The sequence below is a fragment of the Brassica rapa genome, chromosome A08 (genome assembly GCF_000309985.2).
Source record: "Brassica rapa cultivar Chiifu-401-42 chromosome A08, CAAS_Brap_v3.01, whole genome shotgun sequence".
NCBI classification, from domain to species: domain Eukaryota; kingdom Viridiplantae; phylum Streptophyta; class Magnoliopsida; order Brassicales; family Brassicaceae; genus Brassica; species Brassica rapa.
The window spans coordinates 17,337,928-17,365,328 of NC_024802.2; the positions used below are offsets into that span (position 1 = coordinate 17,337,928).

The window sequence follows — 27,401 nt, forward strand, 5'->3', positions numbered from 1 at the left end:
CTTATTCAAAATTACAAATTACAAGCGATCAATATGTGTCTTTTGTAAGGTGTTTTCTACGACCAAATCTAACAACTACCATTTACTAAACCACTATCCATATATAGTTGATCAATTGATTGAGTTGTGTACAAAATTTTGTTGAAGGCTCGTAAATGTTTTTTATTATGTAAAAGACTTATCGTGTATCATATAGTATCTGCAAATATGATTTCTTTCAGTGTGTATTTCATGCGTTACATAGTTAACCAAAAATGGAGTATGGTGTACCGTGGGAGCTAAAAAAAATTACAAATGTAACATAAATACTCTCATTACAAAAAAAAAAAGGATAATTTTGCCATACAATAATATATCTCGATGCATGCAACAATATAATTATGTGTTGCATGCACAAACACTATCCATATATACATTTGATGAAGTTTTGTAATTACAAAGAAAGTCCCTTCTTTTTTATGATTTTTAATACGTTAACAAATGTTGTGACCACTATCCATATATACATTTTTAATACAATAATATAATTTTTATTTGTAGTAAATTAATTTCTTTCAGTTTCTAGTTCACATTTTAAGATAGCATTGCTTTTATTGCCTTCAAAAAAATGTTACGTACGTAGATTAATATTCCTCCTGCCATTTTCTCTTCGCTTCTATATATATGCCTCCCTACAACCGTCAGAAACCACACCTATCGATCTCTCTTTCCCTCTCTATCTATCTATCTAGCTCTCTCAAAATGTTCAATGCATCTCGGAAGGCAGTTATGGACCGGGTTAGATCCCAGTTCCTCACAAGGTTTGAAACAATGGTGAGGGAGATGCTGTCGGACCATCCTTTTTTAAAAGGCCAGTGCATCCCTACCATCATTGCTGAAAGGGTTTCTACTCAAATGAACGCCGGAGCGGTGGAGAGGCAGATTATCAAACATCACTGGGTTCAAGTCTCCTTTGAGCACAAGATCTCCACACCCATTCCTTCAAAACCAAGATATGGCATGCCTAGAGATGAAGACGTCGTCACAACCACACGCTTCAAAGTCACTGCAGAAAGCGCATTCATAGTGGCCTCATACGACGAAGTAGATGAAGACGGTAGAAACATGGGGAGTGAGGTTAGGCTGTTCTCAGTGCAACGTCCAGAGCTCAGCAACGAAGAAGATGATGATGATGATGAGGGCACCTCTTGATCTTTATCTCCTCCAAAAGGCAAGAAATGCGGTGGCAAAGGTAAGAAATGGATACTCCTCTGTTTTTCTTTTCTTTAAAAAAAAGTCGGTTAAGATTTTATCTTAATGTGACGAATCTATCTATGTTTGTTGTTTCTTAATTGCAGTTCTTATGTTTTATGTATCCGTTCGTCCTTTTTTCTAAAAAAATGTATCCGTTCTTCCATTGCTATCTAGCTATATATATAATCCTTCATTTAGAAATGAACGACTACACTATTATCTCCTCTTAAAGTTCTGGTAAATGACGAAGATTCTCCTATCATAAACTAGTATACTGTTATGTATCATTTGATGATTCGTTTTTGTGCTGCGAGTTTAAATTATTTACCCCAAGACTAAAATGACGACGCACGGTTTTGTATCATAAATTAGTAGTCAGATATGTATCGGTAAATGATTCGTTTTTGTGCTGCAAGTTTAAAACTATTTATCCCAAGACGAAAAGGACCCCCAAGATTTTTGTAACCTAAACTAGTAGTCTGTTACGTATCGTTCAATAATCTTTGTATAGTTTGCTCCTATTTGTGTTAAAGATGTTGGAATTTGTGTTGTTTGTACATGCAAAGTCTCTCACAGTTCATATTCAGAAATTACAAGGCTGTTTTACCCATAATAAACTGAAAATACATTGATTAACAAAGATAAAAGAGATCAAAAAAATTTCCAAGTAATGTATCTACACAAACTATAAGAAGTAATGCATACCATCCGATTGTCAGTTTGTCACAGAAGGTTACATTCAAGTAACTTTCTTCTGGTCTTTGCCACAATTTTCCAGCCAGTCCATTCACTAACATCGTCAGTATTCATCACAGTGCTTTAGATCTTTCAAAGTACCAAGTTGGTTATTTTATTTTATTGATATCAATGGATTTAGAAAGATACCATACTATCTTGCATGGAAGATACCATATCAACAATTATTTTTTTTCTTAGAGCATCCACAACCCTAAATCCTTAAAAACAAATCCTTAACAACAATTTTTAGAATATTTTATTTTTTTTTCTTTTTTTTTCATCCAAATTTAAAAAAAATAAAAAATAAAAAGATTGGCCAATCGCGGGCTTCCACGCGGCGGTGGAGCCCGCGCACAGTGAAGAAGCTGTCAGAAAAGAAATCTTTAAATTAGGACTTTAAGAGACAATTACAGCACAAATTCTTAAATATTTGGACCCCACATATTATTATAATAATTTATTGTTAAGGATTTATTGTTAAGGAGCTGTGGTTGTGGGTGCTCTAAGATACAACGTAAGCATGCTGAATGGGCTTGCGAATAATAGTTTAATGTGCTTTAAGGCCCAATTTAAAAAATAACAGCAGTTTCCCAAAGAGAAGTACTCTCCTCCATTTCGTTGATACGAATTTCCAATGTGAAATGATTTGCTAAACATGTATGATGTATCAAAAGAGAATACATAACTGAGAGATAGTGGTTTAATGGGATCTCTTACCGATATAATAATTTCATTTTTCAGTTCCGTACAAATATAAAATGGGTGAACGTGCGTGTATCCAATTCAGAAGTTACATTGACCGATTTGAAATATCACAAACAAGACGATGAAATGAACCATTTTCAGTTCCGTAGAAATATACGATGGGAAATGTGGGCCCATAATGTGTATCTTAAGAGTTCCATTGGCCGATTTAATTTACTACAAGCAAGACGATGAACCATTTTCAGTTCCGTAGAAATATACGACGGGGTTGAAGAGCGTACCCCATAACATGTACCAGTTAAGAAGTTCCATTTAAATATCAGAACCATTACATCAAGTCTGAATCATGAAGGGCTAGAGCAAATATTTTAGTAAATAATAGGTGAATAATAATATAATGAAAAGAAATTACAAGGCTCTTCGCATAATATTGTAGACAAATAAAGACATGTCAGTCACAGAGACGTTATATCAATTTATAATTTACTTAAGGATGAAGAAATGAATGTGGATATAACTATTCGAACTTTGAAACCAAATACTTGTATAGTAATTGTGTACTAAAATTAAGAATATAGTTTAGAGAAAACTAAGAACGATTAATAATAAGATGGTAAACTGAAATGTGAAGATAAAGATTAATTCTCATAGAACATTTTCATTGACTCAGAGTTTATAAGATATAGATTTGTGAATGTGGTTGGCTCAGGAACTTATTGTATATATACTTGTTTACAGGGTTATTTATTAAGAGCTTCTGTGAGTGGACCATGATAACAAATACATCAACTGTAAAAAGCAAATAAAAATTAAAGATAAAAGATATGGAATTGGTTTGGAAAGATTCCAAACAGAAAAGAAAAAAATCATAAAAACGGAAAAAGGAAAAAAAAATAAACTTGGTAGCCAAGCTTATATTTCTTTTTTGTAACATTTTTTTTAGCCAAGCCTATATATTTTTTTTTTGAACTATTAGCTAAGCCTATATTGCTATCTTAAAACGAAGGAGGCGACTTCATCTTAGTTTAGGGTTTCGTGGTGGTATCTTTCAATAATGCCTCGGCTTCTCTTCAAGCTCTCTCCCCTCGTAAGCTAAGCTCTTTCCTGCTTTACTTCTCTTAGATCATTTATTTTCAACCCTTAGATCTGTTTGTTAAAAGATGATGTCACTTTTCTATAGTTTTTATTTTGTACGGAAGAAAATGGATTTTCTCTGTTAGGGGGAGATTAATATAACAAACAAAGATAAGTATCGAATGGCTGAGATCCGATCTATGCTTAGAGAAGAGTATTTGATTTAATGTCTTTTAATATTTCTGTCTGAACTTGGCAGATCTACAAGAGCAGGAGCGTCCGTACGTTTTCATCGTCCACGACCGGGCCGTGTACTCCGATGTGCATGATTATGTCTCCCTCTCCTAACGGAAACGTGGGAGAAGCCCTGCTGTTCGACGTGGACAGTTGTGAGTTAGTTAGATCTCCAGAGAAAGCATTTCCCAAAGAGCTTTATAACGCTACATTGGTCGGAACCTCCCGTGGGTGGGGCATGTTCTCCAATAGGCTAGACCGCTCAGCAGTTATCAGCGACTTTCTGAACCCATATGCTTCCAAGTCAGAACCAAAGGTGGTTCCTCTGCCTCCATTCACTACAATGCACACTTACCAAACCGAAGTGGTGTGCAACATGGCCATGTCCTCTTCTCCTGAGCCATACGACAAAGACTGGGTCGTTGGCATCAAGTTCTTGGGTAAACAGCTAAGTTTCTGCAGACCCCATCTTGATCTGCGATGGACTAACATCCCAACACCTTTTGAGTCATGGGATACCTCAAAACTAATGTATTCCAAGAAAGACCAACGGTTCAACTTGCTTGCTCCTGGAGGCAACTACTTATGCTCTTGGGATCACGACAAGAAGCCTAAGTTCCATGAGTTGGTGTTGCACAACCTTCCAAGCATGCCACGCGAACAACAGCAACGGTTGGATTCTAACTGCAGGGAGGATCACTGGGTGGAGTCACCTTCCGGCGAATCTTTCCTTGTCAAATGGTACGTACCTATAACAATATATTAGGAACTTGCTAATGTAACATCTCAAAAACCTATTGTAATAACGTGCAGGTTCTCAGAATACACTCCTGAAGGGTGCAAAGTACCGATGGTAATGGTGTTTAGAGAGGAGGATACAAAAGATGGGAGGAAAAACATGCACTACACTGACGACATTGGAGATATGTGCATTTTCATCTCGAAAAGTGAGGACTTCTGCGTTAAGGCGAGCTCTTGCCGTGGCCTCAATCCTAACTCCATCTTTTTAAATGGACGTTTGTTTGTGTCGCTCAATATGAGTAAGTTTAGCTGCCGTCTCTATGAATATCCAGAAGATACACCATATACCATTCCTTACTCTCCCTACTGGCTTCCTCCGTTTTCTAGCTATTAGGTGTGGTTGGTTGGTTGTGTCATGTTGGCCGGTTTGGATTAGATCATCGAATATATCATGTTTACAAGAATATTACGTTGATCAAAACCCATAATTACTTTGGTTGCATTTGTTTACCATCGAGTGATATTCAATTAATGGAGAACGTCTTTAATTACACATGGTGGGCAGAAGCGTATGTATATTAATATTCTTATCTATTATTTTGCAAATTTAACATTACATATTTTACAAAAAAAAATCAATTAATACACACGTTTAGAGAAATATCCTCTAACTAATATTTTTCGTCTAAAAAAAGAAAAAAAATCGACGTCCACAACTAATTGAAAGGATCTGTCCACACACATTATAAAAATGCAGCGAGGCTGGTTTCGATTTCCTCAACTTAAGTTTATACAAAAGAACAAAGTTTAGAATTGAAAGTGGTTGGTTCAGAAATGTGAAGTTATTGCATCATTTGTAACCGTTGTGAGTGGACCATGGTAATAAATAAAACGGAGGGGAAATAAAATAAATAAAAAGTGGTAAGATTCCAAAAACAAAAATTTCACCAAAAAGGAAAGAAAGAAAGAAAGAAAGAAGAACTTGGCAGTCACGCTTATTGCTTTCTTTAAAGGGTAGATAATATCTTAAGTTTTTGGGTTTCTTTGGGTTGGTATCGTTCAATAATGTCTCGACTTCTCTCCAAGCTCTCTCCCATTGTAAGCTCTTTCTTTGCTTTTGTTATGTCTTGGATGGTTTACTTTGTAGAAGATAGTTGAATTTGTGTTGCTTGCTTAATTACTACTTGGCAGATGCACAGGAGGAGCATGAGCGTTCGTTCGTTTTCATCCTCCATGACAGGTCCGTATATGTTGCGTAGTCTCAAAGTAAATCCCTCGCCAGGAGGCGTCAACATAGGGAAAGTGCTTGTGTTCGACCCAGCCAAAGAAGAGTTACTAGAACTCACAGACAAAGCAATACCTGAAGAAATAATCATGACCAAAGCAACCGGAGCTTCCAAGGGATGGGGATTTTTCAGTGACCCGCAAGATAGCTGCATACTCATCACCGACGTCATGAACCCATGGTCTTGCAAATCAAACCCCAAGATCTTTACTCTGCCTCCACTTACTCCCCTGCCCTCTTGCCAAACTGATGTCATCTGGAGTGTGGCAATGTCTTCTTGTCCTGATGATGACCAAGACTGGGTGGTTGGCATCAAGTCCTTGGGTGACCAGCTGAGTTTCTGTAGGCCTCGTCGCGACTTGCGTTGGACTAAGATCACAACCCCTCCTGACTACTTTCCAACCTCAAACCTCATGTATTCCAAGAAAGATCGCAAGTTCTACTTGACCGGTCCTGGAGGCCATCACTTGTTATCCTATGATCTCCATTTCAAGAAATCCGACAAGCCTGAGTTCCATGAGTTGGAGTTTCGCAACTTTCCAGAGTCGTTCAAGTATGACTCGGAGCAATCAGAGCTCTTTCCTTCTTCTTGCAGGACAGAACGCCTTGTGGAGTCAGCTTCCGGAGATGAACGTTTCCTCGTCAAATGGTATTAATATTATTATTATTATAAAACACTCTAGCTAGTCTCTACAGTTAGCAGTAACCATTGACGTTTGGTTCTTGCATATAGGTACGCAAAAGGATGTTTGGATTCGAGAAAAATATCGTATGAAACGCAGCGGATCATGGTGTTTAGAGAGGAGGAGACAACAGATGGAAGATTCATGTGTTACACTGATGACATTGGAGATATGTGCATCTTTGTTTCAAAGGGAGAGGCTTTTTGTATCCCCGCAAGCTCTTTCCCTGGACTCAAACCAAACTCCATTTATTTTATAGGCTTTGGTGTAGGTGTTTACGATCTAACCACCAGAACCTCCTCAAGTTTTCAGGCTCCCACAGGTGCACTGAATTATCCTTGGGCCCCTTACTGGTTTCCTCCATCTTCTAGCTAGTGCTGCTACGACTAAGGGTTGCTTCTGTTTCTATTCCATGTCTACTTGCTAAGATCTAAATCCATTTGGACGAAATATAAAAATTCATTATCAATGGATACAGTTCTTCTTTAGGTATAATTCTTAAATACATAACTTGTTTTTTACACACTACGGCTAAAACATTTCTCACCAAAATTAATTAACATTCTCTAACCTCACTATATCACAAAGAGAAAAAAAATTACATATTTTTTGACTAATGGTTTTCATAAAAATTACGTCTAATTTGACAAACCATGGATGTCAAATGTTTTAACCATCCCCAGCAACAAACAAGACATGTCTAAATTATTATTATTTTTTTAAAGCATGTGAAATAAAAATTGAGAAACAAAATAAAAACACTATCGTCGTGAATGCTGATGGTAAGGTGAAGCTGCTTGAATTCGAATCCTCCGTTTCTGAAGAAAACTTTGAAGAGATCTTTTCATAGAAGCCTTTGGATTTGGAAGCTGATGATGATGTAATCTTGTCAACCTGTTCCGAGGATCCGACCCGTTTGAGGATGACCTCTCTTCCATCTCTCTACTCGCGATCGATATTATAGATTTAGCCTGCATTCATTCATAAAAAACATTAATGGTTAATAAGATCCATTAATTGCTTATAAAATATAATCATATAAATGACTGTGTATATAATTATATATGTACATACCTGAAGATGGGTAACATTCGAAGAAACACACATTTTTCCATTGTAGAAAATTGTTATCCTCTGAGATTCTTCCTCTTTTGGTAGTGAGTTTCCAGAGCTTCTTGATTCTACCACACTTCAAATCAGTTAAATGTAAACTTTATTAGATTCATGTATGTAGTTAAATTTCATAGATTTGAGTCCAGAGAGAGAGAGAGAGACTTACGAGGTATCTGATTCATCATAAGAAGATGTTGGAAAGAGACGAAGTTCCAAGTCGCAGTTTTTCTCCATCTTCTGAGTTGTAAGGACAATAACTGATGATGCTGATGATGGTGGTGGTGGTGATATTGTGTCTGGATTGACGAATATAAGTTTATTTATATGTTTGGTTTGTGAGGAGGGAGAGAGGGCGCGAGAGAGTTAGTGGAGATAGAACACGGTATCCTAAGACAGAGACAGACAGATCACAGCTTCTTTTTAATTATCTCACATGGAAAATGTTTTTTCTATTTTTTTATTTGTGTAGTATAGGTTTTGGATTCTTTATTAATTGAACTAGAATAAAAAGACAAAAGTCACGAAACTTTATTTTTATTCTATTTTTTCCGTTGCATTTTAATACGTATACTACTAAATCTCTACTGGCGGTTTCGACGCATTTTGTACATTTCCGAAAATAGTACTCTCATATTTCATTCGTTTTGATTGGAATAATTATTTGTTAAAATTTTCTGTATCTTTGGTATTTTTTATTATACTCCTATATTAGTTCACCGGTATACTAAAGTGTTTGATGCCTACCTGCTTTTTAGTTGTCAAAGTATCGACTGCTGAATAGTATCGACTGCTGAATAGTTTACCGATTAATATTCACAGGCGGCGTATCTTCTTAAGTCAATTCTATAATCACTGCACACGCAAATATTATCAATCTTGGCGGTGTTTGACAAAACTTATCTGTTGTATTAAGTGTTACGAAATTTTATTAAATGATTAGATTAAGGTAGAATCAGGATAACTAATTAATATTTGATCGAAGCACGTGTTTGCGTCTCCAATAAGTTGCTCCTTTTGATATTTCTTACTTTTATTAACTCTTCTACAAGATTCATATGTATCTATTTTCTTTGCGGCTATGAAACAAGTGGTAAGGATTCATGGAGAAAAAACGTGGTAGGGACAACATTTTTGATTAGTGATTGAATTTAGTTGTCAAGCCATCCACTATAATGTTATTTTAGTTAAGATAAAAACATATTTGAAATGAAATCGGTTTAAGTAATTCTCATTTACATTCCGCTTTTGGTTGTTATAATGTTTAAATTGAGATATGTTGATCAATCTTGGTTTATGCAAAACGCATCCGTCTAAAATAATTCTTTTAAGACCTTTCGGTAAATGTAGTGGAAACCATGGGCTAATCCAAGTCTTAATTGAGTTCCCATTGCCTACATAATTAGTTACTTTAATCATTGAGTCAATGGCATTTTTGTTTGTCATAAAGAAAGAAATTTAACAAAAAATTTATTTGTTATTTTGTTTATTTAATTTAGATAAGAAACTAACATAGAAGTAAAACACGTGAGTCATGAGAAATACTAGTAACACACGACCTTAAGATTGTTGGCTTCCCATGCACCATTCAATTGATTCATTATCTCATAAACATCGTTTTCGTTTCAGAAATTAATTTTGATTAAGCCTTTACAAAAAAAATTTGATTACGTGCCTAGATGTGGTCGACTTGATGTGGTCGACTTATTAACGATTTATCCCATTAAAATAAAATAAAAAGTAGTTGACGAATCCCTTTTTCGTTTGTTTCTATGTCGACGACTCCTTAGATGTGCCCGTATACCGGCAATATAGAAAACAAAAGCACGTTGAAAATAAATACAAGTCGTTCGATATTTCAAAAACAAATAAGTCAATTTTGGGACCGAGTTTAACATGTGGTGTTGTGTTGCACAAATCAACGAACAATGAAATAATCAAAAGCTATCTAACAATCTACCACTGATATGAAGCTTGCAGTTTTGACACCCAACGAATGAACACACTGGTTATTGTATTTAATATTCATTTGCTATGATTCTTTTTTTCTCGATAAAATATTTAGAAGAATAAAAATGATCTAAAATTGTGAAAGGATTAACAACTACTAAGGGTAAACAAGTAAAAGATAATATCCCTCTAAACATATAAAAATAAATTTTACTATAAACATGAAAATATTAACCTGAAATATTTCACCATAAACCTTCTTTTGTTCGGGCTGATATTGTTTTTAAAAAGATATTAATCCGAACAAAACAAACATGAGAAGTGAAATACATTTTTTGGTAAAATGAAAAGTGAAATACTTGTGAAAAAGTATCAAAGCAAAATAATTGATTAAAAGGCAGATCCTGAGAATTGGGATCCTACAAAGCTACATTTTCCAATCAATATTCTGGATTTGAGTTCAAATACAAAAAAAAAAATATTGTAATTATTAAAGACTAGAGAGAAAAGTCGATAAATAAGAAAATGAATTGATTAGACCAAAAAAGAAGAAGAATTGATTAGAGGCTCTGAGCCACAAAGTTGGAAAAGACTAGAAGCATGTGTCGTCTTTTTTGGGTGAAAAGCATCTGTTATTTGTTCTAATACAGTATTTTCACAACTTCTGTTGTTAATAAATCCGAAGTTAAAAAAAAAGAAGTCCGAAGTTAGTTAAAATTTCATTTTAGAATAAAGATATTTTAGAGGACAAAAAATTACATGAATTACCATCACAAATTGACAATGTAACACAGTTGTCTTAGAGCAAACGGTAGAGTACTTGAAAATGCAGGAATGTTCTCTAACTTGCAAGAAGTCAAGTTACATCGTAGGCTTATCATCAAACAACGTTCATCTTTTCTTATTAAGCCAAAATCCAAACAAGTCAACCACTCCTACCTCTCGATGATGGATTGTAAATTCTTAACTCGTGACAATCTGCTATCTCAAGTGTGTGCATATTCATGACCAAGGCCAATTAGCATCTCGCCACGCAAAGCGACATCCTCCAAAACCACCACTACAGCCATCAAAGCTAATTGGTTCACCAGAGTTTGATCCATCTAAACCAACACATCGAAGTTTTTGATCACGTTTCGCTGAGTCCTCTCTGTATGATGGGTTTGAGTATCTAGGGTGTTGGATGAAAGGTACATTCTTCCACCAGAGCTTAAGTGCCTATAAAATGAATAGCAGTTATGTAATCTAGCCTACAAGTTGATGATCCATATGTACTTACAAAGATATTGAGTATATATGATGTAACTTACATGCCAATAGATCCATATAGCAACCTTATGAGGCATCAACCAGAAGAAGACCGCGGGATCTGAAACCCGTGTTTGGTCTATTCTTTTCGCCTTCAATGTCGCAGAGAAGTAGTTACCGTGATGAGGATGCTGTGATTCAATTGATACAGATAACTCATCTCCAGGTTCATTTGCTCTAATCTTCCAATTCCCAAGCATATCCTGAAAATACAGTTAAAAACACTTAATGAATTCCACAAGTTGAACAAGATCAATCAATAGATGATTGTAACATCATGAGAGTAGTAACATACCATGAAAGGACTGACTTGTAATGATTTAGCAACCAAGTCAGATTCAGGGTCGAAAACAAATGTCACTCGTTCCCCCCATGGCGTATTTGTAACCTACCAAAAAAAAAACCCTCTAATCATCATCAATAGAAACCACTAACGAAGAAACAGAGTAGAGAAAAACATATATTTATATAAATAAGTACCTGTCCAATGCATTTAATTAAGCGTTTACTTGATCCTTCCAAGTTGTAGCAATAATACAAACTCAATGGGTTCTGTTCATATCCAACGCTTGGAGGTATTGTCAATAAAAAACTGCAACCAAAAATAACAGAGATCATCACATAGCCATTAAACTTTCTGAAACTAAAAAGATTCGATCTACGCTGTTTCAGATCATATACACATCCTTTACACAAACAGAATCTTAACTCACTTCTTATGAAACATAACCTCTTTTAGTAACACTGACAGTTTCAGTTAATCATATATTGTCTCTTCATTCAGTTTTGTAAGAAAACATATAAACGTTACGTATTACGAAGTTTCATTTGAGAATCTCTAATCTCGACGACGGTGAGAAGAGAAAGCTTACATCGGCCCGGTGGTACGAGCGAGAAGGCGAGCTTCGTCGGCGGAGAGATGATCCGGCGGAGTTTCAAGGGATTTATCGAGGTCGAAGAGCGCGTAACGGACGGTGTAACGGAAGGAGTGCCGGACGGGACGGAGACGGTCGTGCCAGACGGTGCCTTCGTAGTAAGAGACGCTGGAATCGACGGCGGAGCGTGAAGGTAGGAGACGGTGGATAAGGAGGCGGAAGGGGAGGAGGAGGGAGAGGAAGAGCGTTGTGGTTGAAGTGTAGACAATTGAGCAAAGTAGATAGAGCAGTTCCATAATATGTGAACGAGAGACAGAGAACTTGCTTCAAGCTTCTCTTCTCTCTCCCTCTGATCCTTTCAAGATAGACATTGATGATGATGATAGACCCTTCAAATGCTGATGATTCTTTTATTAATTTATTAACAACCACTAGGATATATTTGCACTTTGACCCAACAACCTATCAAAGTGTATATAATCTTGATTGCTGCGTGGACGTTACTGAACCACCTATTATATTGCATCTGAATAGTTTTATTTTATTTATTTAATTTCATTTGGAAAAGTATATCGCGGAAAGTTTTGGGCTGCATGTTTCATTATTATTTTTTTTTGTATGGTGAACCTGTTAGATTCACTAGTATTAAATAGTTTATCATCTCTGATGGTTTACTTTATTTTTTCTCTAAAATAGAGTAATTATATAATTAGATTGAATGTTATTCCATAGTATTCTATTTTAGAATGAACAATAGAATGAAGAATAAAAAATAAAAATATTACTTTATATATAGAGTAAAAAATAGATTTATATTATTATAGAGTATAAAATAGAATATTATTAGAATATTTTTAAACTCTATTTTAAAAAGGAAATTGTTGGGTAATATAAATTCATACCTATTAAAACCAACCAAAAAGTAAGGTTCGGAATAAAGAAATAAGGTCTAGCCGACGTAAAGTTCGAATGAAGAAAACGACATCTAGCTATCTTAAAGAAATAGAGTCAAGAAATGAAAAGGTTCAACCAGCATAAGGTCCAAAAAAAAAAAAAATGTCCAACTAGCTTAGCGTAAGCCGTAAGGTCGGAAAATAAAAATATTCAATCAGTTTAAGGCCTCAAATTGAAAAACAAAATCGACTTAAGGGTAGTGCTAGGTTTCCATGCTAGCAGAGGATGCTTCTTTCACTGTTACACACGTCCATCCTATGCGGACACTAGACGGTATCACCTTACCCCACGGTAACAGCTAAACGCAACATCATGGAAGTATAATGGGAAAAACATGCGCAAAAAGAACACCTATTCAGAAGACTTTCCACTTGGTCAAGCAGTAAGACATTGACATATAATTAGGCCGGTGCATTTGAGGCCCATCCCCGTCATCCAAAACCAATGAAAGGTCATAAGTATTGTTAAATGTAACTGGGTTGGTCCGGGTTGTTAAGCGAACCCATCCTAACTAACTCCTCTACAAGCTTGTTCATGGAGTTATATATACTCCACAATATAATACAGACACGTGTTGTTACAGTCGTAAGTATAATACGTGTCGTTATAGTATTGGTTTATACACAATATGGTGAAGTGGTGCATGGCGAAGAAAACAATGTACAACAAACATGTGGATTTGATCGCACAATAGACACAAATTTTTTTATTTATTTTTAACAGAAGAAATCGATTTCACAGCGTTTCTCACCAGTCCTTCGATTTCTCCGCTTCGTCACTCTCTCTGAGAAAAAAAAAATGGCTGCGAGAATCCATGGAGGAGCTGCTACGGCCTTGTCGACGTTTAATCCAAAGAAACTCGTTGCTCCTTCCCGCACCAATCTCCCAGGTCTCGATTTCGAATTTGAAATCTGTATTCTCATTTGCGAGATCTTAGGAGTTTAGATTTTTTTTGGTTGTTTGATGCAGCAGCAGCGAGGAGCAGCAAGAGATGCATTGTGGCTGGTGGTGGATCTGATGCGAGTAAGAAGAGCCTCAGTGTTCGTCACTCTCAGAAATTGATTGCTAATGCTGCTGTTGCGGTGTGTATGCTTCTTTGTCTATGATTAATTGTTCGTATGGTTCCTCCTTTTGAATCTTGCAGTGATTCATTACGTTTTGTTTTGTAGACGAAGGCGGAGACATCTGCTACCACTGGCACTGGGTATGTAATTGATTTTTGATTCTCTTGAACATAAGCTGCTGATTGACATACTCTCCGATTAGATCTTGCATGCTATTTCTTGTTATACAATTGCCTTAGTTTGAAAAACATAGATTGGGATTCAAAGTCGGTAGCTTTTGTGCAATAGATTTTTTGACAAAACTCTCTCTTGAAAGGGGTGAGAGTTAAGTTAAGTCTCCAGAGACAGTTGGTTTTTGAAGTAAATAATAGATAGTGATTGCAAAAGCTGAATGTCTTGCATCTGTTTGTGGTTTTCATGCTGGAAGATCTTTACAGCAAACCATTTAGTTATACTTCCCATGGACACTTGCTAATGTGTCATACATCCCATGAAAGTTTTAGCTCTTCTGTCATGGAATACCAAATGAACAAGTTTTGAAGAGAACATCTTTGGTGACTTCTTGCATATACTGCAGTTGATTGTATGCAAATACAATTCATGTGGCTTTCCATCTAATTATTCATCAATTATGCTACCCTTACTGTTTCAATTTTCACTATAAGCCAATGGTTTCGCTTATGCATTTTCTTTGACATCTATTGTCACAATTAACACATTAGGCTGAATATTTCAGTGCTATAATGTGATGCCTTTTTTGTCACAACACAAGAGTATAATCGAATTTTTTTATCTTTTGCACTTGCAGACATGAACTACTGCTATTCGAGGCTCTTCAGGAAGGTCTGGAAGAAGAGATGGACAGAGATCCACATGTATGTGTTATGGGTGAAGACGTTGGCCATTACGGTGGCTCCTACAAAGTAACCAAAGGCCTTGCTGATAAATTCGGCGACCTCAGGGTTCTCGACACTCCTATTTGCGAAAACGCATTCACCGGTATGGGCATTGGAGCCGCCATGACTGGTTTACGACCCGTCATCGAGGGTATGAACATGGGTTTCCTCCTCCTCGCCTTCAACCAAATCTCCAACAACTGTGGAATGCTTCACTACACATCTGGTGGTCAGTTCACAATCCCGGTTGTCATCCGTGGTCCCGGTGGAGTGGGACGCCAGCTCGGCGCTGAGCATTCGCAGCGGCTGGAATCTTACTTCCAGTCCATTCCTGGGATCCAGATGGTTGCTTGCTCGACTCCTTACAACGCCAAAGGGCTGATGAAAGCCGCGATCAGAAGCGAGAACCCTGTGATTCTGTTTGAGCACGTTCTGCTTTACAATCTCAAGGAGAAGATCCCGGACGAAGAATACATATGCAATCTTGAAGAAGCTGAGATGGTTAGGCCTGGAGAGCACATCACCATCCTCACTTACTCGCGGATGAGGTACCATGTGATGCAGGCAGCTAAAACTCTGGTGAACAAAGGGTATGACCCTGAGGTTATCGACATCAGGTCGCTGAAACCGTTTGATCTTTACACGATTGGGAACTCGGTTAAGAAAACGCACCGAGTTTTGATCGTGGAGGAGTGTATGAGAACCGGTGGGATTGGGGCTAGTCTTACTGCTGCCATTAATGAGAACTTTCATGACTATTTAGATGCTCCGGTGATGTGTTTGTCTTCTCAGGACGTTCCTACACCGTACGCTGGTACACTGGAGGAGTGGACCGTTGTTCAACCGGCTCAGATCGTGACGGCCGTTGAGCAGCTTTGCCAGTGAAATTCATAGTTTTATCCGGTGAGCCATTATTTACCATTTACCTTCTCTTGAGCTTAATTAGTTCGTAAGAATTTGTCTAAGTTGTTTGGGTTTTGTTAACGTTTGTTGCCCCTTTTGTTGTGTGTTTGGAATATGGCTTTGAAACTCATAATGTTTCCTTTGTTAATCTATCTCACACATTTTTATTTTTATCCTTTGAATTTTCATTACCTTTTGCTATGAACACACACTACGCATTCTGTTACAAATGTTCTTTTCTTTACACTTACGTTAATAAACACATACAACTCATTCATTTTTGAATCCAAACAAAGACTTTATTACAGTATAAGTACCCACATTTAAACCAAGACCTTCTAGTACTAAACTACCAATAGCCAATTTACAAAAATGAGCACAAAAAGAAAAGGAAAAGATAAACATCGATTTGAGGTTTTCTTATTACCACTTGGATGATTTACACTTTGCAGCTCTTCCTGTATCGTTCAAGTAAGAACCAAAAGAGTTGATGACTTGTTCGTATGTTGGCCTTTTGTAATCAACTGCTTGCTCTATCACTTCTTCCGGTTTCGCCCATTTCCACCCTGAAAACTCTGAATCTGCTTCATTGTTCGCTAGATTGATCTCTCTTTCGTCCTCATCGTTCATCAGTCTCACTAGAAACCTGTGTGGATTCATTAGCGTTCAGAAACACTGAGCCATTCATTCTCCCTTCTTTGTAAACACCTTGGCCATAACTAGATGGTATTGAAGACTCACCATTTCTGCGCCTGACCATACCATTCACCGCCCCACAGACGGTTAACCTTTGCTTTTACTGCCGGTGGGAAATCATATGTCAACCAATTTGGAACCTGACATTGAAGAACACATCAAGAATCATATGGTAAATGCTCTGATTCATAAACATATGTATTCTCTTTAGTAAAATGAGTAGAGAGACCTCAGCGATGATTGCAGCTGAAACTACCCCAGTTTCTTCTTGTAACTCTCTCATGGCTGCTGACTTTGGATCCTCTCCATCCTCAATGCCACCCTGTAACATTCCCGGTTTAGTTAACTTGTATCATTGAAGGTTTCAAGATCATTGTTAATACAAAGAGAAAACAGTTTGAAACTGGTGTAAAGTTGATATAGAAACATCTTCTCGAGATTTATTCAGCAATTTTTCTTGAGTGGTGTTGAACAATGAACATCAGTAATATGCGTAAACACACCTGTGGCATCTGCCATGCTCCAGGAACATTCAATCTTGAAGCCACAAATACCTGTGAATCAGTAATCATTGGTCATAAGAGCAACTCCATTTAAGAGTTCTTAGAAATTACCTTACCAATAAAAAGATAAAAAGATTGAAAAAGCAAGAGAGTATGAGATGGAGTTCTCAAAAAGAACTTTGGAGGAAACCAATTTTGACAATCGTCATTCATTAATCATTAAGTGCTTGCTTTTATTTTTTTCTAATTATAGTTTAATTACATAATTAATTTATAATATAATATTCATAATTTTTCGTTTGAGAACTCTTGTGATGAAGTTGCTCTAATAAACTCAGTACCTACTATTTACTAGTGGTAAAACAGTATTTCAACTAGAGAGCTGAATTAGATGGTTGAAATGTTACCAGATTATCAGAATTGATTAGACAAACACCAACATTGGGACGATAACCAGGAGGTAGATTCTCCATTTCTGCTGAAAGCAAACATTACCACTTAAACCGTTATTTAGCATTAAATTATATGATATTATGCACCAATTTCATCAGCTTTTATAATAGTTGATGACTTGGTTCTACTGTTTTACTTTTTAGTCTTTTCTTTTCTAGTGTTTTGCATGATCTTTGCAACTCCACACTTTTAATCGATTTTCAAATCCATACTATAAAAAAATATAGAATATTTTAATCAGAGCAAGTCAATTTTCAGGAATAGAACACTTCTGAACACATAGAACAAATCTAAAACGTACAGATCTGGAAAACAAAAAAAAAAAGAGATAATCAAGCATCGAACGAAGGACTGACCTCGGTTTCTTTTTTCTTTTTTTTGGAGCTTTGACTTCTAAAGCAGGAGAAAAGTGTTAACCCAAGGAAGCTACAACGAAGAGCATGTGTTTTTGTTTGTGCTTTTTCTTTCAAACAAAAGCATACGTATATCTTTTTTTTGGTCTAAATGTTAAAATTTATAACCATTTTCTGAGTTTTACAATGTTGTGAAAAAAACACAACTTATTACAACAAACAGCAAGGAGAGAATAAAAGAGAGAGAGGGCTGACAAGAAGCATTCTAGAGAGATTGGATTGGATTAACTATAAGGGAAAACGAAGCAGAAGTACAATTCGAGGAGGGAGGGTGAAGCTGCAGTCCTAGACGGAAGAGAGGCTGCAGTCCGAGACGGAAGAGAGAGCAATCTATCCCGCATACTACGATCCACAACTTTGAAGAACGCCTCTTGAGTCATAGAAACATCTCTGAAGATACGGGCATTTCGTTCGCGCCAAAGGTTGTAGATAATAACTTGATTCAAAAGCTTCAGCACCGCTACAGCTCGAGACGCATGGGGCCCTTGCAGCTGTCGGCATAGATCAGTCACCGCCGCTACAGAGGTAGGCGGAGCCGCCAAGTACCTGCCACAAAATCGATTCCAAATGACAGTAGCATAGGAACACTCAAAGAACAGATGGGAATGAGATTCCACAGCATTAGGACAAAGAACACAACCTGGTGGAAGAGTTATGCCCCAAGCAATCAACCTATCCCTAGTAGGAAGTCTTTTAAGAACAGCAGTCCAAACAATGAAGGAACAGCGGGGGATCTCTTCTTTGAACCAAACCACCGGGTGCCACTGAACCAGCGGGTTAGGAATGCGTAGCCTCTCCCACGTAACAGAAGAGGAGAAAGAAGTACCAAAACCACCTGATCTGTTTCTCCACAAGAACACATCGCTACCATTTGCTTGACATGGGACAGGCATGGTAGATAATATAACATGAAGAGTCTCGGCATATTCAGATCGCGCAGGGGGTAGGTTCCAGTGTCCATCACGAACAGCTTGCGACACAGTTGCATTTAGAGGGATCCTAAGAGATGCAGGCCCTGAGCTCCCGAATAATAGGTATAAAGGACCTAGCTCCGTCCAGTAATCATACCAAAACAAAGCTGTTTGTCCATCCCTGACAGTGCAGCGGAGATAGAGCTGAAGGTCTTGCCTCAAGGCTAGCATGCTTCGAACAGTCTTTGAGAACCTTGGCGACTCATTAATACACCAAATACTCCTACCCGCAAATCTGTTGCTCTTCAGCCACGGCACCCAAAGAGATCCAGAAGCAGAGAAGAAAAGCCAGATACGTTTCAATCTGAAAACCATCTCAAAATCCTCCAATTTCCTAATTCCCAAACCTCCCTCTGTTTTTGGTTGACAAATATCTGCCCAAGAAACTCTTGCACCCACAGCCGAGGAAGTGCTATTCTTCCATAGAAAACCAGAACAGAGGGAATCTACTTTTGTATAAAACCATTTTGGGAGCACAAAGACAGAGCTCCAGAAGTTCACCATGCCGTAGATAACCGAAGTGATCATCTGAACTTTACCAGCGAAGGAAAGGAACTTAACCGTCCAAGAGTGGAGCTTAGCAGTAATACGATCAAGAAACGGTTGCAGAGTGGCTGCTGAAATCCTTTTGGGGCTTAGCGGCAAACCTAAATATCTTGTTGGAAAGACCCCACGCTTGAAACCCGAAAGATCACTTAGAACAGAAGCTTGAATATCAGAGAACCCTCCATAGAATCTCTGTTTTCGACTCATTCGTTTCAAGTCCGGACCAGTCCTTAAATTGACGCATGACTTCCTTGATTCCTGACGTTGAAGCCCTTGTACCATTTGAGAAAACCAAGAGATCATCCACAAACAGCAAGTGTGTGAGCTTTGGGTCCGAGCACAGCGGGTGTAGACCAAAAACCCCATCAGCCTCAGCCTTGTTCAGTAGAAGAGACAGGACCTCCATCAACATAATGAACAGATAGGGAGAAATGGAGTCACCCTGCCTTAAACCCTTCTTACCCTGAAAGAAACCTGCAAGCTCACCATTAATCGCAACGGAGAACCTGGCTGAGGAGATACACTCAGTGATCCAAGAGATAAAAATGGGCGGAAACTGCTGCGCTTGAAGAACTTTAATAACAAAGTCCCAGCAGACAGTGTCAAATGCTTTTCGGATGTCAATTTTTAACATTGCACTCTTGAGGCAGGATGATTTATTATAGTCCTTGATGAGCTCCGTCGCAAGTAGAACATTCTCTCCCAAGCTCCGACCTTTCAAGAAGGCCGCTTGATTCGGACTAACACACTTTGTGAGGATTGGCTTGAGACGGTTTGCAATAATTTTGGAGATGAGCTTGTACACAATGTTGCAACAGCTGATGGGTCTGTAGTCACCAAGAGAGCAGGCTTGAGGCTTTTTTGGAATTAAAGCTATCGCTGTAGTGTTCATATCCTTGAGAAGGCGACCATTCCTAAAAAATTCTCGAACCGCTTTGATGATGTCCTCTCCCACTGTCTCCCAAGATGCGCGAATAAACTCAACTGAGTAGCCATCCGGGCCCGGACTCTTATTCAGCGGCATAGAGAACAGAGTTGCTTTAATTTCGGCTGAGGTTACCTCACGTTTCAAGTAGTTCTGTTGAAGATCAGAGCAACGGAAGGGGAGAAGATTACTCAGGTCTTCCGTCGTGGCCGCAGAGAAAGGTAGGTCTGTAGAACCAAGAATCCCTTGGAAATAATCGGCAGCGTGAGCTTTTATATCCTCAATCCCGTAGAGCAGATTTTCATTGCCATCCTTGAGAAAGTGTATATGATTTCTGGAAGCATGATGAGAGACCATTCTGTGATAAAAAGGGGTGTTGCGATCGCCTAGATTAGCCCATCTGACTCTCGACCTCTGCTTATAATACTTCTCCTCTGCGTTAAGTAGAATGTTTAGTTTATCGCGCTCAGAGTGTTCTTCACGGGCTGTAGATGCATCAGGCAAAGTAAGCAAACGTCTTTGGAGCTCATCCACCCTCTCCCGTTGAGCCTTAACTCTTTGCGAGATGCCACTAAAATGTCGCTTGTTGAGACTCCTCAAAGGTCTCTTCAACAGCTTCAGGGAACGAACCAGCTTGTATTGATCTGTACCCGTAATCTGGCCAAAGTTCCACGCCTCTGTAACTGTTTCAGCATACTCTGGATGATCTATTACGTGATGGAAAAATTTAAACGGTTTAATAACCTGTCGCCTTATAGCTGGCATCCGAAAGAGGCAAGGAGCATGATCAGATTGTGAAGGATCTAAAAAGTCCGCAAAGGAGTCAGGAAAGGAAGAGGACCAAGCCTGGTTGATGAAAGCGTGGTCTATCCTTGTCGATATAGGATTATCATCTTGGCAGTTCCTCCAAGTAAAAGGTAAACCTTTGGCTTGAGCTTCAAATAACTGAGCATCCTGCAGTCCAAGATTTGCTTCCTCCATTCCAGACTCATCTGTGCGCGCTGAGAGGTGGTTTGAATGATGAGAAGACCGCAGCATCTGATTGAAGTCTCCAAGTACTGACCAAGGGTGCTCTGAGACCGGGGATGAGGCATGTAAGTCCTGCAGATTAATCCAGAGACTCCTCCGATCCTCCACCAGATTAAACCCATATACGAACGTGACCGTGAGGGTTATGTTTTCAGACAAGATCGTAACCCCACAAGTAACTGATTGAGCAGAGGCATTATAGATAAGCATCGTGACCCTCGGATCCCAAACAACAACAATACGACCAGCGTCGTTATGTTCATAATTCCCATAGTATTTCCAATCCCTCGGAATAGCACTCAAAACTCTCTCTTTATTATTCTCCAAAATATGAGTTTCCAAAAAAGCTCCAAAAAAAGGCCTATGGATATTAATCCAATCTTTGGTCATGGTGTGGCGTCTATCACTATTCAGTCCACGAACATTCCACGCAAAAAAACACATAAATAATGATTTAGAGGTGTTTTGTGGCCCTGCGGCCACGCCTCCTGTTTCTGACCAGGATAAAAGGGTTTTTCCGATCTTCCTCTGAATCGAAGCTTTCTTCTTGCTTAGTACCCGGACCAGCTATTGTCTGAGCAGTATCCTCACCGTCAATATCTGTAGCTGGAACATAAGCCTTGTTGACAGGCACAGAAGTGTCTGAGGCTAGAGGGTCAGTATTTCCTAAGTTTGCTTGAGAACCATTTTCTGCGACCGTCTGAATAGGGACCGAGACAGATGCCATAGATGCCATAGCTGGATCAGCAGTGTCAGACATAGTAAGGACCAACTCATCATCATTGGTCACTGGACTAGTACGGATAGCTGTCTCTGTAGAATTGTTAACCAGCGACGCTGAGGAATGGTCTGAGGATGTAGCGCCACCTGCAGGCTCTCCTAAAACTTCCTGACCAATTTCACCCTCTTCTAACCCCACTTCATCACCACCAAGAAGGGCCGACGTGGGAGTAGTAGTTTCACCCGCAGGTTCTGAATTTGCGAGTTTGACTTCAGCAGTAAGACCGTTGTCTTCATCAGCTGCAACTTGAACCACTGGTACATATTTAAGGACCACCTTCTTCATCATCTTATCTTTGGAACGAACAGGTCGAGGTTTGGATCCGTTTGGAACGGTTTTCCTAGCACTCTCCTGTCCGAAGGAGCCTTCAGAGATACCAAATGTGCACTTATCAGTGGTGTGGCCAAATCTCCTACAAGCATCACACTTTACAGGCAACCAAGGATATGAAACATCAATTTGAACCTCCCTGCCATTTGAGAATCCTGAGATTATCTTGTAAGGAAGCGGAGCAGTAAGATTGACCCTAACATACAGCTTTGCGACTTCAAAGTTTTCCTTGCGTTCAGTTTCAGGAGCAAGGGAGTCTGGTTTACCAACAGCTGTAGCAAGACGACTCAAACTCTCATTGTTGAACAAAAGATACGGAACATTGCGCAACTCTACAGGAACAATTGCAGTTGTTAATGGAGGTTCGTCAGGGGAGTACTCAGGAGACCAAGGAGCCACAAACATAGGAAGGCCTCCTATATTCCAACAGGTCCGAGATAGTAGAACCTCACGAGTCTTTGGATTATTGACTCGAAGGAGATAAATGCCTTGCCCAATATTGTGGACGAAGATCCGTGGACCGGTTTTTGCCCATACTGCATTAACCACTCCAATAATCTTTCCCATCGACGGGTAATCACCATGGAAGCGAGCATAGACGAAGTTCTTAAACTCTAATTTAGCGGCGTCAATATTTTCGTCTGGGATGAGGACGAAAGGCACTCCAGAGACATGCTCCGTCGGAGTTCCTAACTCCTGCAACTGAGCAGAGCTTTTAAGCATAGCAGCATAGTTTCTCTCCGGGGAGATGACATCCTCCGAGGCTTTGGAGCCCTGAGGAGTAGATCCAGAACCAGGGGAGGTGTAGGAAGCCTCCAATAATGGCGGAAAAACAGACGGCGAAGTAGAAGGAGGGACCTCCTTCGACAACAAAGCGGAGCCAGAGACTCCAGAGCTACAGGGAATAGCAGATCTAGGGGTCGCAGGCAAAGCAATCTGGAGAGAATTTGTCACAGGACTCGAAGGCCCAGATGCAGCAACGCCGAGATCGGCGAGGGAGATTGACTTGTTCTTTTTAATTGCCATAGCACCACGCTTCCTGGCAGGACGCGCTAGACGGAAGACCTTGAAAGGCAGAGCGAGGAGCGGACGAGGTTTCTTTTTCTTAGCAAGCATCGCGACATGGGAGAGGGAAACAGGGGAACAGAAGGGGAGAGGCGAAGAGTTCTCGCCGGAGAGCGTGGTGCCCACCGACGGCGGAGGAGAGGATGAGAAACAATCCCCCAAAAGATCGCACTTTTTAGAGAGAGAAAGTAGCCGTTTTTTAGTATTTGCATACGTATATCTTTGTACATTTATATAGATAACTAGGTGTTTTGTCCGTGAGGCGTGTTTAAACATTTTCATAAATTTTTGAAAAATTATTTGTATACTTTACTAGTTATATTGTTTTTTTCAAAAAGAATTATTGCGATCAATTTAGTATCATCTATGCATTGTCTACTCTCGAATATATAAATATATATTTCTGAACAATTAAATATTAAAATATTTTAGTGGTATAATTTAAACTTGGATCTTTAGTCAAAAAGCAAAACTTGTTTCCAATTTATGAAAAAAAATTTTTTTTTTTGAAAGAGCAAATATTTAAGGATGGTTATATTTTAAGAACATTAACTTGTTATTTCTGAACAATTAAATATTAAAATATTTTAGTGGTCTAATTTAAACTCGGGTCTCTAGTCAAAAAAAAAACTTGATTCCAATTTATGTAAAAAATATTATTTTTTTGAATGAGCAAAGATTTAAGGATGGTTATTGGTAAATAAATGTTTGAGAACTTTAATTTTTTTTTTGAGATTCTACTGCTATAATAGTTTAAGGGTTTTTGAAATATTACTAATTAATTGTTATTGATTCGAAGATTTTTAAATTTCATCAAAATTCTTAATTTATTTATGATAATAATTTTTCATTCTATTTTAACAAAATTTAACGTTATTAAAATATAATTTACCTTTTTTATTTATAAGATACAATTTTCAAAATATTTTGACAATTAAAATAATGGATGTAAGATTTAAAATCCGCTATGTAATTTGGTATTTGAATATCACAACAACAAATTACATAGCGGTAAGAGTTTAGGTTTTTTTAACTTTAAGTTTTGAGATTATTTTTTAGTGTTTAGGGTTGGTAGAGTTTTAGGGTTAGATGGGATTTATGGTTAGGTTTAGGTAGGGTTTTAGGGTTAGGTTTAGGAAGGGTTTAGGGTTAACAGGGTTTAAGGTTAGGTAGGGTTTTAAGAAGGGTTTAGGGTTAACAGGGTTTAGTGTTAGGTAGGGTTAGGTAGGGTTAGGCAGGGTTAGGCAGGGCTTAGGGTTAGGAAGGGTTTAGGATTAAAAAGGGTTTAGGATTAAGTAGGGTTTAGGGTTAAACATGGTTTAGGGTAGGTAGGGTTAGGTAGAGTTTAGGGTTAGGTTTAGGTAGGGTTAGGCTTAGGAAGGGTTTAGGGTTAGCAGGGTTTAGGGTTAGGTAGGGTTTAGGGTTAGAAAGTGTTTAGGATTAGGTAGGGTTTTTAGGGTTAGGCAGGGTTTAGGGTTAAGTAGGGTTTAGGGTTAAATAGGGTTTAGGGTAAGGTAGAGTTTAGGGTTAGGTAGAGTTTAGGGTTAAGTAGGGTTTAGGGTTGGTAAGGATTAGGGTTAGGTAGGGTTTAGGGTTGGTAGGGATTAGGGTTAGATAGGGTTTAGGATTAGTAAGGTTTAGGGATAGGTAGGGTTTAGGGTTAGGTAGGGTTTAGGGTTAGGTAGGGTTTAGAATTAGGTAGGGTTAGTAGGGTTTAGGGTTAGGTAGGGTTTAGGGTTAGTAGGATTTAGGGTTAGGTTGGGTTTAGGGCTAGAAAGGGTTTAGGGTTAGAAAAGTTTTAAGGATAGGTAGGGTTTAGGGTTATGTAGGGTTAGGGTTAGGTAGGGTTTAGAATTAGGCAGGATTTAGGGTTAGAAAGGGTTTAGGGTTAGGTAGGTTTTAGAATTAGGTAGGGTTTAGGGTTAGCAGGATTTAGGGTTAGAAAGGGTCTAGGGTTAGGTAGGGTTTAGGGTTACGCAGGGTTTAGGGTTAGGCAGGGTTTAAGGTTAGGTCATGTTTAGGGTTAGAAGGGGTTTAAGGTTTAGAATTAGGCAGGGTTTAGGGTTAGAAAGGGTTTAGGGTTAGCAGGGTTTAGGGTTAGAAAGGGTTTAGTGTTAGGTAGGGTTTAGGGTTACGCATGATTTAGGGTTAGATCAGGTTTAGGGTTAAGCAGGGTTTAGGGTTAGGTTTAGAGTTAGAAGGGGTTTAAGGTTAGGTAGGGTTTAGGGTTAGTAGGGTTTAGAGTAGGCAGGGTTTAGGGTTAGGTAGGGTTTAGGGTTAGATAGGGTTTAGAAATAGGTAGGGTTTAGGGTTAGTAGGGTTTAAGGTTAGGTAGGGTTTAGAGTTAGATAGGGTTTATGGCTAGAAAGGGTTTAGGGTTAGGTAGGGTTTAGGGTTAGATAGGTTTAGAATTAGGTAGAGTTTAGGGTTAGTAGGATTTAGGGTTAGTAGGGTTTAAGGTTAGTAGGGTTTAAAGTTTGGTTTAGAATAATGTTTAGGATTATAGGGTTTAGGGTTTGTTTGTTTTTATGTTTATGCATTTAGTATTGAGTTTTTCAGTTAAAATTTATATTAATATTATTGATTCATAATTTTTCTTAAAATGTTAAATATTTTAATGTGATTTTTAATGTTCTTAAAACAAAGTATATATTTTTTATTAAGTTCTTTGCGACAATAAGTTGAATATATCTTAGATCATAAATCATTAATATTTTCAGTCTTATACATTTTGTTATTCAAGTTATTGTCACTTTTATTTTCTTTTATACATTTCTCTTAATATTTATGTATGAATCAATAATATTTTTTAAAAAGGATTTTTCATTAACTAATGTATTTATTGAATTAAATATATTATAGTTTTCGTGCACTTGATTAATTTTTTTTGGCGTTGGTGGTATTTGAAGTGGCTGAGAAAGTGAATGGATATTTACTTTCATAAAGTTTTTGGTGTATGTTTAAAATTAAAAATTTGTAAAAGTTTTTAAATCATATGAATATAATATTCAACACACTTATTTACTTAAAATTCTGAAGTAGGTAATTGCAAATTTGCTAAACTCATAGATTCGTTGCTACTTTATAAATTATCACACGATGAGGTACATATGGTAAAGATTGTTTTGATGATAATATAACGTTTATATCGTAATGTGTGTTTTTTTTGTTTTATCTATTATATATTAAGAAATAATTAACACATTCAATAATATTAAAGAGTAAAAAACCTGTCAATTGTTCATAGTGTAAGCCCAAAGTTAAACTCAAGTCCACCAAAATAAATAAAACCCACAGACATGTGTCGGCCTGTCAGATATATATATATAGATTCATTACTAAAAAAAATCTTAAAATAACCCAATATTATATTTTTAATTATATAATTAAAAAATTATTTGATTAATATTTAATTATATAATTTATGTTTTAATGTTTTACTAAAATATTTTTTCAGATAACAATACAATATATATATATAGAAATTATCCTTTTTAATTATAATTTTTAGATTTTGGATAATTCAATATTCTATTTTTTATTATATAATTAATAATTTTATTTAATTAATATTTAGTTATAGAATTTATGTTTTCAACTTTTTACTTAAATATTTTTTTCAGATAACAATACAATATATACATAAGTTATCTCTTTTTTAAATTATATTTTCAGATTTTGGATAATTTTTACTATTCTTAATATTAATCAATTATCTAATCAAAATCAATTAAAAATTCGTTTTTATTTTTTAATTTATTTATACATTTTATTCATTAAGGGTTAAACGATATTAACCACTCTAACTTTCAACGTGAGAGCTCTATTGCGAAAATCTACTTCGCAAATAATAATTTTTAATTATATAATTAAAAAAAATGTTTGATTGATATTTAATTATATAATTTATGTTTTTAACGTTTTACTAAAATACTT

At 37.4% G+C, this 27,401-nt stretch overlaps 6 protein-coding genes across 14 annotated transcripts; 3 read left to right on the forward strand and 3 right to left on the reverse strand.

The window, feature by feature from the left end:
* The first annotated feature begins 2,481 nt into the window (after positions 1-2,481).
* Positions 2,482-5,280, forward strand: LOC103835233. Its single transcript, XM_009111363.3, has 3 exons — positions 2,482-3,763; positions 4,010-4,725; positions 4,798-5,280. The coding sequence occupies exons 1-3, from the start codon at positions 3,731-3,733 to the stop codon at positions 5,117-5,119; spliced, it is 1,071 nt and encodes a 356-aa protein (XP_009109611.1). The 5' UTR covers positions 2,482-3,730; the 3' UTR covers positions 5,120-5,280.
* A 240-nt stretch (positions 5,281-5,520) lies between these two features.
* LOC103835234 lies at positions 5,521-7,185 on the forward strand. Of its 2 annotated transcripts, none has more exons than XM_009111365.3 (3): positions 5,521-5,823; positions 5,917-6,659; positions 6,744-7,185. In XM_009111365.3, exons 1-3 carry the CDS (start codon positions 5,791-5,793, stop codon positions 7,066-7,068), a joined length of 1,101 nt encoding a protein of 366 aa, XP_009109613.1. In that variant the 5' UTR covers positions 5,521-5,790; the 3' UTR covers positions 7,069-7,185. The 2 variants fall into 2 exon arrangements, with proteins under 2 accessions (XP_009109613.1, XP_033134035.1); XM_033278144.1 differs by having other exon boundaries at positions 5,774-5,823; positions 5,966-6,659.
* On the reverse strand, positions 7,151-9,281 carry LOC103835235 (protein TIFY 5A). The gene is made up of 3 exons (XM_009111366.3): positions 7,973-9,281; positions 7,768-7,882; positions 7,151-7,664 (listed from the first exon to the last, which is right to left on the reverse strand). The coding sequence occupies exons 1-3, from the start codon at positions 8,038-8,040 to the stop codon at positions 7,455-7,457; spliced, it is 393 nt and encodes a 130-aa protein (XP_009109614.1). The 5' UTR covers positions 8,041-9,281; the 3' UTR covers positions 7,151-7,454.
* A 1,179-nt stretch (positions 9,282-10,460) lies between these two features.
* LOC103835236 lies at positions 10,461-12,359 on the reverse strand. Its single transcript, XM_009111367.3, has 5 exons — positions 11,934-12,359; positions 11,542-11,653; positions 11,357-11,449; positions 11,064-11,264; positions 10,461-10,971 (listed from the first exon to the last, which is right to left on the reverse strand). The coding sequence occupies exons 1-5, from the start codon at positions 12,230-12,232 to the stop codon at positions 10,756-10,758; spliced, it is 921 nt and encodes a 306-aa protein (XP_009109615.1). The 5' UTR covers positions 12,233-12,359; the 3' UTR covers positions 10,461-10,755.
* A 1,176-nt stretch (positions 12,360-13,535) lies between these two features.
* On the forward strand, positions 13,536-15,935 carry LOC103835237 (pyruvate dehydrogenase E1 component subunit beta-2, chloroplastic). Of its 3 annotated transcripts, none has more exons than XM_009111369.3 (4): positions 13,536-13,779; positions 13,863-13,972; positions 14,060-14,094; positions 14,763-15,935. In XM_009111369.3, exons 1-4 carry the CDS (start codon positions 13,689-13,691, stop codon positions 15,733-15,735), a joined length of 1,209 nt encoding a protein of 402 aa, XP_009109617.1. In that variant the 5' UTR covers positions 13,536-13,688; the 3' UTR covers positions 15,736-15,935. The 3 variants fall into 3 exon arrangements, with proteins under 3 accessions (XP_009109617.1, XP_009109616.1, XP_009109618.1); XM_009111368.3 differs by having other exon boundaries at positions 13,542-13,779; positions 13,860-13,972; XM_009111370.3 differs by having other exon boundaries at positions 13,550-13,779; positions 13,866-13,972.
* A 45-nt stretch (positions 15,936-15,980) lies between these two features.
* Positions 15,981-19,727, reverse strand: LOC103835238 (nudix hydrolase 25). 6 transcript variants are annotated; one of them, XM_009111371.3, is made up of 6 exons: positions 17,762-17,878; positions 17,360-17,427; positions 16,953-17,003; positions 16,679-16,771; positions 16,495-16,589; positions 15,981-16,399 (listed from the first exon to the last, which is right to left on the reverse strand). In XM_009111371.3, the coding sequence occupies exons 2-6, from the start codon at positions 17,423-17,425 to the stop codon at positions 16,177-16,179; spliced, it is 528 nt and encodes a 175-aa protein (XP_009109619.1). In that variant the 5' UTR covers positions 17,426-17,427; positions 17,762-17,878; the 3' UTR covers positions 15,981-16,176. The 6 variants fall into 6 exon arrangements, 3 of the variants coding, with proteins under 3 accessions (XP_009109619.1, XP_009109621.1, XP_033134036.1); XM_009111373.3 differs by having other exon boundaries at positions 17,360-17,430; positions 17,762-17,868; XM_033278145.1 differs by lacking the exon at positions 17,762-17,878 and having other exon boundaries at positions 17,360-17,442.
* Between the last annotated feature and the right edge of the window lie 7,674 nt (positions 19,728-27,401).

Coding starts and splice junctions, on each gene's coding strand:
- LOC103835237 (XM_009111368.3), top strand. CDS start 13,689: ATGGCTGCGAGAATCCATGGAGGAGCTGCTACGGCCTTGTCGACGTTT. Junction 13,780..13,859: donor TTCCCGCACCAATCTCCCAG/GTCTCGATTTCG, acceptor TGTTTGATGCAG/CAGCAGCGAGGAGCAGCAAG. Junction 14,095..14,762: donor TCTGCTACCACTGGCACTGG/GTATGTAATTGA, acceptor TTGCACTTGCAG/ACATGAACTACTGCTATTCG.
- LOC103835233 (XM_009111363.3), top strand. CDS start 3,731: ATGCCTCGGCTTCTCTTCAAGCTCTCTCCCCTC. Junction 3,764..4,009: donor TCTTCAAGCTCTCTCCCCTC/GTAAGCTAAGCT, acceptor TGAACTTGGCAG/ATCTACAAGAGCAGGAGCGT. Junction 4,726..4,797: donor GAATCTTTCCTTGTCAAATG/GTACGTACCTAT, acceptor AATAACGTGCAG/GTTCTCAGAATACACTCCTG.
- LOC103835234 (XM_009111365.3), top strand. CDS start 5,791: ATGTCTCGACTTCTCTCCAAGCTCTCTCCCATT. Junction 5,824..5,916: donor TCTCCAAGCTCTCTCCCATT/GTAAGCTCTTTC, acceptor ACTACTTGGCAG/ATGCACAGGAGGAGCATGAG. Junction 6,660..6,743: donor GAACGTTTCCTCGTCAAATG/GTATTAATATTA, acceptor TCTTGCATATAG/GTACGCAAAAGGATGTTTGG.
- LOC103835238 (XM_009111371.3), bottom strand. CDS start 17,425: ATGGAGAATCTACCTCCTGGTTATCGTCCCAATGTTGGTGTTTGTCTA. Junction 17,004..17,359: donor TAATCAATTCTGATAATCTG/GTAACATTTCAA, acceptor ACTGATTCACAG/GTATTTGTGGCTTCAAGATT. Junction 16,400..16,494: donor TATGGTCAGGCGCAGAAATG/GTGAGTCTTCAA, acceptor GAATCCACACAG/GTTTCTAGTGAGACTGATGA.
- LOC103835235 (XM_009111366.3), bottom strand. CDS start 8,040: ATGGAGAAAAACTGCGACTTGGAACTTCGTCTCTTTCCAACATCTTCT. Junction 7,883..7,972: donor TATGATGAATCAGATACCTC/GTAAGTCTCTCT, acceptor ACTGATTTGAAG/TGTGGTAGAATCAAGAAGCT. Junction 7,665..7,767: donor CGAATGTTACCCATCTTCAG/GTATGTACATAT, acceptor GAATGAATGCAG/GCTAAATCTATAATATCGAT.
- LOC103835236 (XM_009111367.3), bottom strand. CDS start 12,232: ATGGAACTGCTCTATCTACTTTGCTCAATTGTCTACACTTCAACCACA. Junction 11,654..11,933: donor GCTCGTACCACCGGGCCGAT/GTAAGCTTTCTC, acceptor TTTTGGTTGCAG/TTTTTTATTGACAATACCTC. Junction 10,972..11,063: donor CTATATGGATCTATTGGCAT/GTAAGTTACATC, acceptor TTCATTTTATAG/GCACTTAAGCTCTGGTGGAA.